We start from the raw sequence: 16,562 nt of genomic DNA on the forward strand, positions 1-16,562 counted from the left end.
GAAAGTGGACGGGAGGTTCAGACATGAAGAACAGCTCCCTGCCCCACCCCTGGGATGAGCCCTCTGCGGCCAGGTGGCAACACCAGGCTGCCCCCTTCACTTTTTCTTCAGTACCATATCCTTTCCATTTTATGGTTCAGCCTCCACTCCCAGCTCAGTGCAGAGCTGGGCCTCAGAGGTTGGATGTAACCACGCCTTTGCAAGAGGGCTAACCGAGGCCCAGAGGGGGCAAGGGACTTCCCAGGGTCACAGAGCAGGTTGGGAGCTGGGATTGGACCACCAGACTCTGCACTCCAGGGCTGGGTGGCAGCCTGTGGTCCCTGGGGTAGAGTCGGCCTGGGGCTTCTGGGGAGCGTGCTAGGGGGGCGGGGATGGCTGGGGGTGCATCACTGGGGGGCTTTGGCTTTTGCCCCTGCCTGGTGGCTTTGCAGGCTGTCACCAGGAAGTGGGGAGATGGCGTAGCGGGTCCTTGGGCGCTCTGCCCTCTTCGCACCTGTCTCTCTGATTGGGCCCCGTGGTCGGGCTCCCTCAGCTCTGGGAACGGAGCCTTCCTCCTCTTCTCTGGGCTCACTGGCCATTTTGTCCCCGTACACCTGGCCTGTTGTCCATGATGACCTGTGCCTACTCTCCCCGCAGCTTGCGCGTCAGCACCGCAGTTTACCGATGAGAAAACTGAGGCCTGGAGTGTTAGGCAACTCTGCCACTCAGGCGGCCAGTGGCAGCAGAGCTGGGCTCTGAACCCAGGCCGCCTCCCTCTCAGGCACAGCCACCCGGCGGGTGAGGCCTCCGCTCTTCTGAGGGAGACCCTTTCCTCATCTCTTCATCACCTGCTGTCCTCATGGCGGCCCCTCCTTCCTCACCAAGGCCCCCCTGATTGCTTCTCCCACCTTTCTGCTGGTTTGGGATACAGCTGGTTGGTTTGCCTGTCCATCTACCCATCTGTCTGTCCGTTCATCCGTGTGTCCGTCTGTCCATCCGTCCATCCGTCCATCCGTCCATCCATCCATCCATCCATCCATCCATCCATCATCTGTCCGTCCATCTGTCCATCCATCCATCCATCCATCCATCCATTCCACGTGCATTTGCCGGGGCCCAGCTGCAGGCCACAGACACAGATCCTGCCTCAGCAGTGTGGGGAGGCAGGCGCTGGGACGTCTGACAAAGGGGACGTTGACAGGGGTCGGGGAAGGCCTCCCAGGGGGCGTGCCTGGGAGAGAGGGGAGTGGAGAGGGAGGTCAGGCCCCCTGTGCACAGAGCTGTGGAGAGGCCGAGGGCTGCCGGGCTCTGGGGGATGGAGGGGCCGGTGTGGGGCTGGTGCTGATGGAGGGGAGGGCTTGAATGCCAGCCAGACTGGAATCGCTTGGTCCCCTGAGGTTTCCTGGGTGCCTCTTTGGGCCAGGCCCATGCTGGGCCAGGCAGCCACTGGTTGTCCCTCTCGAAGCCCCGGGGCTGCTGAGGGGATGGCACTGCTGCAAGGTTGCTCCGCAGACAAGGACCGCCTCTGCCCTGGCCTGGGGGAGCCGCGGGCCGGCCCCCCAGGGGAGATAGGGCTGGCAGGGCTGGCGGCAGCAGTGTGGTCCCGGGCTGGGCACAGCTGGCCTTCCCTTCCCGGCAGGCCTGCCCGCCCCGGGGCCCCCACTTCCCCTTTCTGAGGCCTTGGCCCCCTGCAGCCCTGGGGCCTGCAAGCGCTGGGCCAGAGGAAGCCAGGCTGGGGTGCCTGCCAGCCCCGCTCGGGGAGGAAGTGGGTGCCTCGGCGTGTCTGTGAAAGCTGGGGGTGGTCTGTAACTCCCCGGGGGGTGCGGCAGGGCTGAGGGTGCTGCCGGCTCAGCCAGTTCCGCTGGGGAAGGATTTCCTCAGCAGCCCCAAACGCCCAGCCCTACAGTCATAATTTGAGGCCCGAGCCCCTGGTTTCCAGCAGCTCTTCTGGTTGAGAAGCTGGACCTGCCAGACGGTATTTGGCGAGGAGACCACAGTCCTACCTCGGTTGCAGGGAAGGGAAAAGAGGGTGTACAGGGGTAGCTCAGAGGGCTTCCTGGAGGAAGAGGCCCTTCTGGATCTTGCTGGCTGAGAGAGGGCTCCCTGACCTTGCCCTACAAGGCAGAGGGAGGTCCTTGATGGGGTCTACTTTGCCCCCCACCCTCTGTCCTGGGCCTTGATGGCGGGGGCAGGAAGGGGTTGGCATTTGGAGATGTTATGGGCTCTGTGGATGTCAACACTATGAGGATGGTCAGAACAAGAGGTGGACCTCAGATGGCCTGTGTTCAAATCCCAGCTCTCTTTTACTAGCTGTGTGACCTCAGGCAAATGACTGAACCTCTCTGTTTCTCAGTTCCCACATCCATAAAATGGAGTCCGTGGTCATACTAACCAACAGGGCAGGTATGTGGATTTAAAGAGACCAGAGTGCTGGGTGCACAGTAAGTGCTCAGTAGGTTTTATTTTGTCCACCCTGCTCTAGGGAGCTCAGCGCCCGTCTTTTCAGGGAGGAGGCGGTACCCCTGGTGTCCATTTCCACCTACGTATGCCCTGGGCCCCTAATTCCTCCTGCAGGGGAGGAGTCTCCGGAAGCCACTGGAGAGGATGTGATGAGCCCCCACCCAGCCTCCTGCAGCCCTGCTGCCCCAGGTCCTCTGCAGCCTGGCTGGGCCCGGGCCGTGGACTCCGGGCAGAGCTATGGGGGTTCCCTCCTGGCCACGCCCCCTTCCAGAGGAAGTCTCCAGGATGGGCTGTGTCTGCAGGGGCCCAGTTCACCTCTGAGCTAAGTGGGGCCCTCTCTCCTGACTCTGGACGCATCAAGCGGCCATGAGGGCTTCCTGGCCGCAGCACACTGGGGCAGGAGGCTCAGCATGGACCTTGGGACTCTGGTTGCAAGTGATAGAAACTCAGACTGGCTTCAGTTAAAAGGGGCATTGATTGTCCCTTGTCCCATGCAGTTATGATATATGGAGGTTGCTTGAGCTTCAGGCAGAGCTGGATCTAGGGCCCCGGGGGGCGGGGATAGTTTTGTGTCTCTGTCTCCCTCCAGTTCTCTGTGTTAGCTTCATTCTCAGGTGGGCTGTCTCCTAGTGGTGGCTCAGGTGGCCGCCAGCAGCTCCAGGCCACCAGCAAAAGAGAGCATCTCTTTCCCATGGGTCAGCAAATGTCCCAAAGAGATGATTTTGGTTACATGTTCGTCCTTAAACTGGTACCTGGGGCTTGTGAGAGACTATGCTGATTAGCCAGACCTGGGTCATGTGGCTCCTGAACCAGGGGCCTGAGAGAGCAGGAAACACCTTCTCCCCAGCTGGACCTTTGGGGTCCCACTCCCCCGGTCCCCAGCCAGAGTGCTAGTGAGGTGTGAATGACAGTGAGGGAACCTGGAGCTCCAGGAAAGGAGCCTGGACGCTCCTGAGTGCGTGTCTCTGCTCTCGGTGTCTTTGGGTTCAGACAGGACCAACAGGTTAGGGTGGGGGAGGGATGGGGAGACAGGGCTTAGCTTGAGGTGAGGTAGGACTTACAGGCAGGAGTGCTCAGGGATGGAGAACACTGCCTTGAAAGGTGCTGAGCTCCCTGTCACTGGGGTGTACAAGCTGGGGCCGCACAGTCATTTGCTGGTGACGTGGCAACAAGGATGGAGTTCCTTCATCAGGGCCTCAGAGGGGCCCTCCGGTCCCAGCTGAGTCAGTGATGGCAAGAGAGCTGGTGATGGGAGAGAGGGGCCTTGGAGCCTTCTCGGGCAGAGGGGGCGTCTGGATCTGGATTTGGCGGTGGCTCCTAGAAAGGAGCTGGCCTGTGGAGATGCCTGGTGGGTTCTCGGGCTGTCTCTCAGGAGTGGTCGGTGCCGCCTCTCCCAGCCCCAGCCCTGCCTCGCACTGCCCACTTGGCCCAAGAGCTGGTTGAGGTCCCTGGATGGGCCCAAGTCCCCATGCCCAGTGCTGACCATTGTCTGCCTCCTCTCCAGCCTGTCGTTGCCCAGGAAGTGGCTATTTAGATCCCCAAGAGGAGTATTTACTGAGCCGGGGTCCCCACAGGCCCCCGGGAACCTTTCATAAGGCCCCTCTCTCCCAGGCCTGGCTCAGCCCGGCTTCTCACACCTGGGAGGGCAGGCTGGCGTCTGGGGTGCACGGCATCGTGGGGCACGTGTGTGCATGCACATGCTCGTCTGCGTGTTCTGGCTGCTCACAGCTCTGGTCTGGGGCATAGAGTGGCTGCCGGGAGTTGCCCCGGCCCCTTGGTGTTCAGGGTTTCTCACCCTGGCACTCCTGGTGCACCAGGCCAGAGGGACAGGCAGTGTCATATGCTTGTGGCAGCTGTGTCATTCACCAGGAGCTGCTGCTGCTGGAAGGAGCTCAGTGGAGTCCTGCTGTGGGAGCTGGCAGACCCCGATTTGAGTCCCAGCCCTTCTACCAACCAGCCCCAGCTGTGTGATCTTAGGCAAGCCGCTCTACCTCTCTGGGCTCAGTTCCACATCTATAAAATGGCCATAACACCTTGGCCTTAGCAGGTTGTGAAGGTGAGAGTGGCGATGTGTGTGCAGGCGTCTGTCGTGACTGCACACTGCTGCTTTAGGGGCGCCCTGGACTGGGGGCTTCTCAGGGCAGGGGCTTCGTCTTGTTTTGCAGACCCTACAGGGCTGGGCATGTATGGTTACTACTCAAAAAATGCCTCTTGGGGAATAAAGTCTGGTTAGTTTAGATTTAAAGATTCAAACGAGTTGGCTGCACCACTCACATTTTTAAAATTAGTTGCCAACATCTAAAAAGGAATATTTCCTGTAGAATCAGATTTGCAGCTTCTCTCAGCACTTCAGGCCCTTTGGCAGCCCTGGGCCCCACCCCCCCAGGGTGGCCCAGGTTAAGCAGGTGCCAAGGCTTGTGGACACCTGCCTGGGCCTGGGGGGAGCAGAGGGAGCCAGGAGCTCTGGCAAAGAGGAGCCTTCTCTCCACCCTCAAATATGTGGTTTCCCCTTTTGTTCCCAGGGCAGTAGTGCCTGAGGTGGCTCCTGGAGCCACAGTGGCCGCAGGGTCCTCATGGCAGGGAGTACTCAAGGGGGCTTCACTCGGACTCTGGGACTCTGGATACCCTGCTCTTCTGCCTTTGGAGGCTGTGGACCGCCTTTCTCTCGCAGCTTCTGCCGGGAGCCATTTGTGCCATTTCTGCCCCGAGCCTGTCCGTCTTCCAGCCTCCCTGCCCTCTGCCACCTGCCCTGTCCTGGTTCCAATCCCTGAGGCAGGCCTGGAGGACATCAGGGGCCTGGACTCCAGTCCAGGGCTGCCCCCTTGACACAGGGTTCCTGCTGGGAATATGGCAGCTGCCCCCAAGCCCCAGCTGCTGCATCTAGGGATTGCACACTGTTTGGTGACTTTCTCTCTTTGAGGACTGGGAGCCCCAGGGAGAGAGCCAGGCTGCCACACAGGAAGTGTAGTGGGCCTGCTGTGCCATCGGCATGATTGACACGCCTTTTTGGAATAAATGAATGAGCAAATGAATGAATGGTGCTGGGAAAAGAGGGGGCCCATCTGGGCTGAGTGTCGCAAGCCTGGGGTCTGCTCCGAGCTTTGTCATAAAGGATCCACTGTGTTCCCTCTGAGGTTCAGCTTCCTGTTCTATGAACGAGGCTTGCAGACTCCTTAAATTCTTGTCAGTGGGCCCTTTTTAAAAAATGCAGTCTTATGTGGAAGCTTATTATAACATGAGTGCAAGGGGGATGCTCTGGGTGAGACAGGTGTAGGGGTCTGAGATGCAGCCTCACCAGCAGCCCCAGTAGTTGAGTGAGTGCTCTCTGTACAAGGACCACTGGGACAGGAGAAAGCCTGCAAATGGACCTTACAGGCACAGTCACCTGACTCATGACAAAGGTGGGGCCCCTGAAATTCTGAGGAAGGGATGGTGGCTTCACTAAATGCTGCCGGAATAGTGCAACATCCACTCGAAAAAAAGAAATGAACCTTGATCCCTGCCTCACACCGTGCATGCGGGGTCCCTGCGATGGATCAGACACACACGCGACAGTGAAGCAGTCCCAGCTCTAGAGGAGCACTGTCAGTAGAAGTTTCTGGATGACAGAAGTGCTCTGTATCTGTGCTGCCCAATATAATAGCACCTGCCCCATGTGGCCGTGGAGCACGTGAAATATGTCTGGTGTCACTGAGGGACTGAATTTTTAATCTCATTTTTAATCAACTTAAGTTTCATTTTAAATAGCCATGTGTGGCACAGGGCAGTTCTAGGAAACACTGGGGTCCAGCTTTATGGCCGTGGAGTGGGCAGAGCCTTCAACAGCACCCGGAAGTGAGGTTCAGGTTGAGTGAATCAGACCCCAGGTTCTGTGAATTCTGGCCCCGCTCTCCCCTGACGCGGGTCCTTCCCCGTCCGGCCTGTCCACTCACATCTGGCTCTGCTGTGTGTCTCTGCAGAGCTGAGGACCTGGCCAGCCTGGCCAGGACGCAGAGGAGGATGCGGGTGGCGCACTGAGCAAGGCCTGGTGTCCGCAGCGGTACAGACCCAGCATTGCCCATGGAGCTGCAGGCCCCGGGCGCCCCTCCCCACACCCACCGGCCAGGCTGTGAGAGGCCAGAGGCCTAGGCCACCGGGAGGGTGTCGGCAGACAGATGCTCCCCGGGCTGTGGAGTCTCCTGAGTGGGCTGCCGGGCGGGGTGCCAAGGGAGGAGGATGCCGGCCAAGGGGCGCTACTTCCTCAACGAGGGCGAGGAGGACCCGGACGAACACGCGCTCTACGAGAAGTACCGCCTCACCAGCCAGCACGGGCCGCTGCTGCTCACGCTCCTGCTGGTGGCCGTCGCCGCCTGCGTTGCACTCATCGTCATCACCTTCAGCCAGGGGGTGAGTGAGGGCACCCATGGCAGTGGGGGCCTCCCTGGGGTCAGATCTCGGCCTTGACGCTCTGTACTTGTGAGCCCTTGGGCGCGTCACTATCTTCTCTATGCCGGGGCTGCATCTGTAAAGTGCTATGGAGCATATTTGGGCTGGTGGGAGACAGGTTTTTTAATCTTGAAGTCTAGGGTGGTTTCAGATGTTACATTAATTTGACCAGATGAATTACCCTCGCTTTTCTCCACAATGAGCTTCGATTCTGTCAAAGACCCAGGTCAGGGATGGCCTGTGTACCACTGCTTCCACTTCCAGCACCGGGGCTGACATGAATCCATCCCAGCACCCCTTCCCACGGAGCCTGGCTGTGGCCTCAGAACCCTGCCCTACACGGCTGTCCAGCAGACACGCTAACGTCGTCCCTGACTTAGGCCTCGCCTTGCAACAGCCGCTCCCTGTGTGCAGCTGTCGAGCACTTTGAATGTGGCTAGTGTGACTGAGGAACTGAATTTTTAATTTTATTTTTAATTAATGTGAGTTTAATTTTGAATAGCCACATGCAGCTAGTGGCTACTGTATGGAACAGCAGAGTTCTGGAAGAAAACGGCAGAGACTACAGACTGCTGACAGGGTGCTATGTGTAAAGTGGCTGCACCCAGTAGGTGCTGTCAGTGCTGCCCATGTCTCTGTGGCTACAAACCACAGGACATTTGTTTTGACATTCAGCAAATAGTTATGGGGTACTTACTATATGTGGCTCCCAGGTCAGCCTCTGGTCATGGGTCTTAGGGACCCCCGGGGGAAACCAGATGCTGTTGCATCTGCAAATGGTCCTTCCTGCAAGCCCCTGGTGTCACCTGTGCACCTTTGCTCCAGCTCTTCCCCATCTGGGACGCCCTTATTCATCATTTCCTCGGAAACCTCCATTCATTCTTTAAGAGTCAGGAGCAGTGGCCTCTCCGGGAGGCTTTCCAGGCCTTTTCTCCAGTCCTCTTGTGCTTGTCCCCTGCAGGTGTGCACAGAGGGCCTTGGGAACCCAGGGCAGGGGTGGGGAGGGAGAGTAGCGCGGCTGGGCTGTGAAGGATGCTGAGGGCTCCGCAGGTGACTAGGGAAAGGCGGCCATGTAGGCAGTCCTGGCAGAGACAACAGCACAAATCCTGAAGGTGTTTGGTGGTCTGAACACCAGATGCTAAGCACCAGAGAACCTGGTGTTTAGAGGGAGCGTAGACACCGCTCTCGTGGAGGAAGCCACAGGTGACACTGCTCAGGGCTGGCTGGGCAGGCTAACCTGGCAGGCTTTCTGGAGAAAGCAGCTCCTTGCTGGGAAGGCTGTGGCATTTCTGTGTGTTTGCCCCACCCAGGACCCCTCCAGAAACCAGGCTGTCCTGGGGACGGTATTCTTAATGCTCGCCGTGTTTGTGGCTCTCTATGTGCTGGTGTATGTCGAGTGCCTCGTCCGGCGGTGGCTCAGGGCCTCAGCACTGCTCATCTGGGCCTGCCTTGTGACGCTGGGCTACGTGCTGGTGTTTGACTCGTGGAGGAAGGCGGCCTGTGCGTCGCAGCAGGTAAGAGGGCAGGGGACCCCCGCGACCCTGGCAGCTGGATGCCTCCAGCCAGCTGTGCACCTGGCAACTCTTGCCCTTTCTGGGCATTGGGTCCCTTCTGGAGAATGGGCCTGCATTTCGTGTGCTGGCCTTGGGCCCTTTCCAGCCGGGGGCCTCCAGCAGGATGGCCAGGTCCTGCTTTCTCTCGGCTCTGCTTTCCTCTGTGTTGTTTCATTTCCGGGCAGGCCATCCCCATGTTGGGGCAGAGATGGCCACAGCGGCTCTAGGCTGCCAGCCCACCAGCTTACTCCTAGGTGAAAGAGAGAGTCCTTCTCAACCAGCTTGAGGTTCACTATGGCCACGGGGTGGTACCCTCTGACCGGTGGGACTGGTCATCTGATGCTCCTGAGTCTGGGGTAGGGTGAGGCTCATAGGAGCCATGCAGACTGAAATCTCAGGGGAGGGGGCTGTTCCTAGAAGGGGTGCATGCAGGACAGGTTGGATGGCAGTGGTCAGCTTGCGGAGTGGACAGGCCGGGTGGGGCTGTGCTGCTGGGTGGCAGGTGAGGGGGCCCTGCCCAGCCTTCCCATAATTTCTGTTCCTGTGGAGGGAGAGCCACAGGGCCACAGGCACCAAGCTGGAACTCCCTGGGCCACGGGGCCATGGAGCCTTGCTCCTGGGGAGGCTCTGCCTTGGCCCCAGATCGTAAATCAGCTCTTAGGAGACGATGAATAATAGTAATGCTGGGCCCGACCCAGAAGCGGATGTTCCAGTGTGTGTCTATTGCTGGCTCTCACCATGCAGGGGAGGGGCAAGGGGCCGACCTGAGGACAGAGGGCTCAGGATTCAGGTTTCTGGGGCTGTCCCCAGAAGACAAGAGGCTTCGGGGGCCTGATGTCACCTCAGGCTCAGGCCGTGTCCCGGGCCCCAGACTCATGACTGCCTGTCCCCAGGTGCCCTTCTTCCTGTTCGTTGTCTTCGTGGTGTACACACTCCTGCCCTTCAGCATGCAGGGGGCCATAGTGGTGGGGGTCATCTCCAGCACCTCCCACCTCCTGGTGCTTGGCACTGTCATGGAGATCTTCACAAAGCCCAGCGTCAGCGTGGGGCTGCAGGTGAGGGGTCAGGGGCTGCAGTGAGGGGCGTGGGGCTGCAGGTGAGGGGTCAGGGGCTACAGTGAGGGGCGTGGGGCTGCAGGTGAGGGGTCGGGGCTGCAGTGAGGGGCGTGGGGCTGCAGGTGAGGGGTGTGGGGCTGCAGGTGAAGGGCGTGGGGCTGTAGGTGAGGTGCAGGGGGCTGCAGGTGAGAGACGGGGGGCTCTGGGCCTGGGGCTACAGGTAAGGAGCGGGGGGCTGCAGATGAGGGGCGGGAGGCTGCCGGTGCGGGGGTAGGCCCAGGCCACTCTGGGCCGGGCTGTGGTTGAGTTGGTCCCAGAGGCCTCGGATGGCCTCAGACCAGGCTTCCTCTGAGTCCGCTGGGAAGCGACCCCAGGGAGGTGCCCTGCCTTGAGGCCTTTCCTCTGCTGGCCTGTGAACCCCGGAGGCTCAGCCCCTTGCTGGAGCCCTGACCTCGGCCTCCTTCCCCGCCCAGCGTGTGGTTGTGGGGTGGAGGCCTGTCCTGAGGTCTCGTCTGCAGAGCCCTGTCCTGACAGGGGTGGGGGGTATGCCTGGGCACCCTCTCTTGTGTCTTTGTGTTGAGTGAGTGAAACTCATTTATAAGTCATGGTGACTTAGAGATGTGTTGTCCTCCTGCCCAGGCCTGGTGTCCCCTTCAGGCGGTGGAGGCTGGAGCCCTGGCAGCCAGCAGGGTGCTGCGCCTTCTGTGACTGTGCTTGGCACTCCCCTCGGGCTCTGGGCTCTGCAGTGTGACACGCTCCTGCCTCCCCAGAAGTGACCAGCTTCCCTGTCCTCTGGGCCCAAATCCTCCTGGACTGGGCAATGCCCAGCAGGTGCCAAGAAGGGCGTGAGACCTGTCCTGTAGTGACAGCGACTCACCGGGAGACCAGCCCTGTCTGGGCCTGTTTCCTTGCCTGCCTCAGGAAGGGTGCCAGCCTGAATGGGCTGGAGGTCAGAGAATGGGGCAGGGCTGCCATCACCAGCCCACCAAGGGGGCTGCTGCCTCGGGACCTTGGGCTGGTGGAATGCTGAGTCTGCCCTCGGTCCACCCTCAGCTGCTGGCTGTTGCCGTTGTCTTCCTGTGCGTGAACCTCACGGGCGCCTTCCATAAGCACCAGATGCAGGACGCCTCCCGTGACCTCTTCACCTACACTGTGAAGTGCATCCAGATCAGGCGTAAGCTGCGCATTGAGAAGCGCCAGCAGGTGGGCACCCTGCCTCCCGCGAGAGCCACAGCCCGGCCCCTGCCCAGCCCTCCCTGGCTATCTCCCAGGCCCCATGCCCTGTGTCCTTTCTCCCTGGACGTCAGTTGCTTGTTGAGCAGCATGTGCGTAGGGTGCAGGGCTAGACTCTCATGCAGGCCTCACCCGGGGGTGCTGGGGACACGGAGCGTGTGGGCCTGGCTGGGCTGGTGGCAGGGCATCGGCCAGCAGAGATGGAGGGTGCTGCGGGCAGAGGAGGCAGGAGGGTGGAGAAGACAGGGCCGGGTGGGTCAGGCCTGGGGCCTGACTCTGCGCTGCCTGCCCCGCGCTGCCCAGGAGAACTTGCTGCTGTCAGTGCTGCCGGCGCACATCTCCATGGGCATGAAGCTGGCCATCATCGAGAGGCTCAAGGAGCGGGGGGACCGCCGCTGTGTGCCGGACAACAACTTCCACAGCCTCTACGTGAAGCGGCACCAGAACGTTAGGTAGGTGACTGGCGGGCCTGTGCACGGTGTCTCCGGGGCCCTGGGCAGGCGGCCTCCCTGCCCTCCTGTCTAGAGGCCCAGACCCCAACCACACAGAGATGGGGGAGGTAAATCCAGGCCCAGCCTTGGGCCTCAGGCTCCCCTTTGTTTGCACAGGGGGTGGGTTCAGATCAGATTGGTGTTGGGGGAGATCCAGTAGCCCTCTAAAATTGCTAAACTCTGTGCTCAAACATGACTGTTGGAAAGAAAGGGGTCCTTTCAAATGTTGCTCAAAAGGACACAGGCCCCCCAAAAGGAGGGGAAGCCCCCCAGGGCTTGGTGACTGCCGGAGCCCCCGAGTCCTGACGCCTGTCTTTGGCTGCTTCCAAGGGGCTACAGCATCTTACTTGAACGTGCAGCCCAAGTGAACTGCAGCCCCGCCCCGAGCCTCTGCCCCAGGCTCAGCGCTGTGCCGTAGGCTGGCCTGCTGCCTCCTGTCCGGGCTGCGGACGGTCCCGAACTCCCGGAGTCTGGAGCTGGGAGATCTGGTGCAAGTTGCAGCTCTGACTTCCCAGCAAGTCTCCAGCTCCCTGAGCCTCAGTGTGCTCGTCTGGAGAACGGGCTCTTGCAAGGGCAGTGTGAGGACTGGACGTGCTGGGCACGGAGCTTGGCTCGGGGAGCGTCGCGTCGCATCTTCCCAGGGGGTTTAGTTCTGAAGTCTGTGCTAAGGTGGGAACCTGGATGCAGGAAAGGAGCAGGGAGTCTGAGGCGCAGGTGTGCTCCACCTGTGACGGGCTGGGCGGCCTCCGCGGTGATGGGCGCTGGGTGGGTTTGCAGGGCCGCTGTGGGCTCTGCAGTTGGCTCTGTTTTGCTTTAGCGTGAAGGCTCTGCATCTTGAATTCGTCTTTATGGCTGGGAATGGCCCTCCTGTCCCTGTGGAGGCTGAGGAGGAGCAGGGCTGGCGGGTGCTTGGGGGCTCCAGGCGGACGGTCCCTGTGCTCCTGCAGCCCCGCCTCTCAGGGGCCTGGCTCTGACCTCTCGGTGCCCCCCAGCATCCTCTACGCTGACATCGTGGGCTTCACGCAGCTGGCCAGCGACTGTTCCCCTAAGGAGCTGGTGGTGGTGCTGAACGAGCTCTTCGGCAAGTTCGACCAGATCGCCAAGGTGAGCCGGCCGCCCATGCCGCCCCTCCCCTCTGCTGTTGGTAAAGTCAGGAGCCCCTGTCATTGCATCCCAGTGGTGTCCTATGCCCAGCACCTCGGCTGAATTTTAGCATTCAGTCAGCAAACACTCTGAGTGCCCCAGGGTGAAGTGGTGGCCAAGCAGTGGCCGAGGCAGCCAGAATCCTGTCCCAGCATGTGAGGCTGGTGGGGAGACTGACAGTGTTCACCAGGGGTACACAGGGCTCTGGAAGGCTGCCTGGGGGAGGAGGCTCCATCCTTCCTGCACAAGGCCATGGCCTTGGCCTTACCTGGGAGCTTGGGAGGACTGTGAAATGCCAGGCCTCTCCCAGAGTCTGCCTTTCGGCAAGATCCCGGGTGAATCGTGTGGACATTAAAGTTTGAGAAACCTGGAAAGAGAACAGTGCTCTAGGCAGAGGGAGCAGCATGTGCAAAAGCCTGGAGTGGAAAGAAGTTCCATGTACCCATGGAGTGAACATGGCTCAGTGTGAATGGAACAGAGCTGAGAGGACAGGGTCACAAGGTCAGCTGCGGCAGGACTTGAGGGCTGAGGCGAGGAGGCCTGAGGACCCTGGGAAGCGTGATGGGTACCAAGCAGGGAGGGCAGTGGGAAAGGAGGGTCTAGGGTACAGCCGAGGGGAGAGAGGCCGGAGAGCGGGAGGGCTGGGCTGGGGTCTCACTGGGAGCCTGGGAGCAGCAGCCAGCTCGGGGCGGGGGTGGGTGTGTGTGTCTGTGTATGTGTGTGTGCATCTGTGTGTGTCTGTGTCTGTGTGTGTGGGTGTGTTCATTTGCCAAAGGGTCCTGAGACCTGCTGGACGGTGGCCCTGCCCTCGCCTTGCTCCCGGCCTACATGCCACGTGCATTGAAGAGGGCTGTGGGGGTGGGGGCCTGGGGAACACCTAACCCCGCCCCAAGGGGTCAAGACAGGCTTCCTGAAGTGGTAGCCACTAAGGAGAGACCCGAGTGCAGGTGTGAGGCAGTGGCCCTCTATCCTGGCTGTGTATTTGAATCAGGTTTTTAAGGCAAACGCCAGTCGCCCTGCCACACCCCTGAGTCTGTAAGAGCGAACCGGGTCTCCCCGTGCACAGGATCGGTGGTCCAGGACGTGGAGGGAGGCAGGTTCTGGCCCCAGCCTAGCAAGAGCTTTTCACGGTCAGAGCCGCTCAGTCCTGGGGGGTTGCCTCACCAGGAGTGGACTCCATCTCAGGGGGTGAGCTTCCTGTCGCAGGGGGTAACCAGCTACAGTAGGCCAGGGGCGTTGTGGAGAACTGCTGGGCCCTGCGTATTGCGGGGCCGAGTGACTAGGAGGGCCTGCCTAGCCTGGAGCCTTCCTTCAGGAGCTTCCTTCCTTCACGACTTCTCCTGGACCGGCAGGTGGGAGTCCCCAGAGGTTGGGCCATTTGTAGGGCAGGGGGCCTGGGTCTCAGGCCACAGCTGGCCCTTTCCTTGCCACAAAGCCCAAGGACCTGCCCTTGCCCTCTTGGACGCAGCCGGCCCTCTGTGGCAGGCCTGGGAGGCAGCCCCATTGTGAGAAAGGAAGAGGTAGGCCGTGGCAGGTGCCGGCCTTCCAGCCTGAGCGTCCAGCCCCTGGGCCGAGACGGGCAGGGCTGGTCCCGCCTTTGCTCTCATCAGCAATCAGATTCTGGGACCCTCACCCCTCCCGAGAGCCAGGGCCTGCTCTCTCTGAGGCATCGGCGTTGCGTCTGGCTTGGGCGCCTTCTGCCCCCAGCACACTCACAGACTTGCCCATTTGGGAAGCGTCGGAGGCACAGGTGCCTGTCAGCCCCGTGGAGGAGCAGCCTGGGGAAGGCAGTGTTGCGTGGAGAGAAGGCAGCCGGAGGCCTGAGCCTGGGCCTGGGCCTTGGGCCTCTCCAGGCTTCAGCCACTGTGCCCGTGGCCTCTCAGCGTGGGCCAGACAGGGCCCAGCAGGGAGCAGCTGGCACTCACTCAGTGGGGCCTGTCGGGGAGGGTTTAGTAAGGAGGCTGCTCGCAAAGGCGGGGCAGGTGCCGGGACTCGGGAGAGACAGTCCCTGCCTGGTCACTGAGGCTGGGCGGTTACCCCCAGGCCTGATGGGCATGGATGGAGCGGACACTAGATCCGTAGACAGAGGACACCTGGTCCTGGGAGATGGCCAGCCCTTCAGGACCCTGCAGGAGCGAGCGGGCGTGCATGCATCCCTCCCCACAGATGCCAGGGGGTAAGGCTGCCCTGAGGCTGCCTCTCAGAGGGGACGAGCCTGCACGCAGCTCCTCCTTCAGAGCGCGAAAGCCTCAGCCAAGGCTCCGGTGTGTGGCCACCTTTGCCCAGGGCCTACGGAGGGCGGGTGGCCGCAGTGCCCCCTCAGATGAAACCTCAGCCAGCCTGCCTGGGCCTCCCCTTCCCCTCCATGGGCGTTTTCCTATGTGACCCCAGCCTCTCTCCCAACCCCCATCTTTCCTCTCTGCGTTCTCCCTGCTCCCCAAACCCCACATTCCTAGTAGCATAGCTATATCTTGGGTTGCCTTGATACCTGCTGACCCCTTAGCTTGTGGCACCTGCCACCTCTCTGTCCTTATCTCCCCTACTCGCTCCACTTCAGTTAGTCTGGCTGCTTTGCTGTGTCTCAAACAGCCTTCTGGCCTCAGGGCCTTTGCACATGCTGCTTCCTTCTGTCTAGAATGCTTTTCCTCCAGATATTGCCATGGCTTCCTCCCTTGGTTCATTTGGGTCTTTGCTTACATGTCACCCTCTCCAAGAGGCTTTCCCTGTCCCCCTGTGAATGTTCTCCTCCCTCTCATCCCTCATTTTTCTCCTTAGCATTTATCACCATTGGGTGTGTCTAAATTTTATCGATCTAGTTTAGTGTCCAGCGATGCCATCAGCGTGGGAGCTGCATGGCTGCAGGGGTTTGTGTCTATTGTGCTTGTGGCTGTCCCCCAGTGCCTGGGGTGGGACCGGGCACTCAGTAGACACCCAAACATTGCATGAACAAATGAAGCAAAGCCAGCACCTCCCCTGGAAGCAGTCAAGTGGCCCCCTTAGTCACCCTTGCTTTTATCCCTGATGCTTGTTTGGGGGCTCCTCCTGGAGAGCCTGTGTCCCCAGTGCTTTGCCAGGCCCAGAAGCAGCTACTGGTGCCTGGTGCCCCAGAGGAAGCTCTGGCCGGCAGAGAGCCTGGCTCCCCATGGAGGGCATGGGGTGGTGGCTGGCATGTGTGACCCCTGGCCCCCTGGCCTGTTGCTGACCGGGCCTCTCCCTTGCCCTGCAGGCCAATGAGTGCATGCGGATCAAGATCCTGGGCGACTGCTACTACTGCGTGTCGGGCCTGCCCGTGTCCCTGCCCACCCATGCCCGGAACTGTGTGAAGATGGGGCTCGACATGTGCGAGGCCATTAAGTAGGTGCCACAGGCAGGCCTGGGGCGCTGGGGCCTGTCCCCACGACGGACCCCTCCTCCTCTCAAAGCATGGTGGGGAATGCATTGTCCCCATTTTGCAGATGAGGAAACAGGCTCAGGAGTGACGGTGGCTTGCGTGGGTCCCTCAGCCATCTGCCGCCTCCCTCTGGGCCCACTGGGGTTCCAAGTCCCAGAGTCAGGAGCTCAGAGCCGGAGGGCGTGAGGGCGGGGCAGCTGGGCTCCCTGCCTCCAAAGACTGAGTGTTAGCAGCGGCAGGAAGGGTTCAGGACAGACGGCAGGAGGACCTTGCAGACTCAGGGTCTGACTGCAGGGCTCCACTTCTTCCTGCTTCCCCTGTGAAGACCCCGGAGGCAGGGGACCAGCCTCCTGCAGAGCCTTCCCAGCGACATCCAGCCCCCAAGGTTCTCGGGAGCCCCGAGCAGCCGTGGTCTGTGGGAAGACCCCGCTGTGGTGGTCCGGTGCATGGGAGGGCCAGGTGGGCTGGGCCAGAGTGACCAGTGCTGGGGGCAGAGCAGGGCACGGCGGCTGGGCTGCCTGAAGGTGTGTAGCACGCGGGTGTAAACCCAGCCGCCACTGGTCCTTCCTCCTGCAGTCCCACCAGAAGTGGCTGGTGCTGCTGGGAAAACACTGGACAGGGAATCGGGGCTCCAGTCCTAGCAGGGCTCTGCATCACCACCTGTGTGACCTGGGGCAGGCCCCTGCCGCCGGGTCTCAGTCTCCTCCCCTGGAAGCTGTGGAGGTTGTTCAGGGCCCCCCTGCTTCCTCTGGCTTTGAGCCCTGCAGGCTCTGTCCATCCTCGGCCCTGCTGGTGGACACATGTGCCAGCTGCTCCTTGGGCCCTCACCCAC

The 16,562-nt window shown here is 60.9% G+C and overlaps 1 protein-coding gene across 4 annotated transcripts in view; it reads left to right on the plus strand.

Moving 5' to 3' along the window:
- Positions 1-16,562, plus strand: part of ADCY7 (adenylate cyclase 7) — a 48,179-nt gene that overhangs the window by 14,629 nt on the left and 16,988 nt on the right. For all 4 annotated transcript variants that reach the window (XM_046682598.1, XM_046682595.1, XM_046682597.1 and 1 more), the window contains exons 2-8: positions 6,399-6,825; positions 8,175-8,378; positions 9,311-9,472; positions 10,526-10,675; positions 11,009-11,157; positions 12,189-12,300; positions 15,566-15,693. In XM_046682598.1, the coding sequence (XP_046538554.1) occupies positions 6,655-6,825; positions 8,175-8,378; positions 9,311-9,472; positions 10,526-10,675; positions 11,009-11,157; positions 12,189-12,300; positions 15,566-15,693 (1,076 nt within the window). In that variant the 5' untranslated portion in view covers positions 6,399-6,654. The remainder of the gene's footprint in view (positions 1-6,398; positions 6,826-8,174; positions 8,379-9,310; positions 9,473-10,525; positions 10,676-11,008; positions 11,158-12,188; positions 12,301-15,565; positions 15,694-16,562) is intronic.

The sequence above is a fragment of the Equus quagga genome, chromosome 13 (assembly GCF_021613505.1).
Source record: "Equus quagga isolate Etosha38 chromosome 13, UCLA_HA_Equagga_1.0, whole genome shotgun sequence".
In the NCBI taxonomy this organism is placed as follows: domain Eukaryota; kingdom Metazoa; phylum Chordata; class Mammalia; order Perissodactyla; family Equidae; genus Equus; species Equus quagga.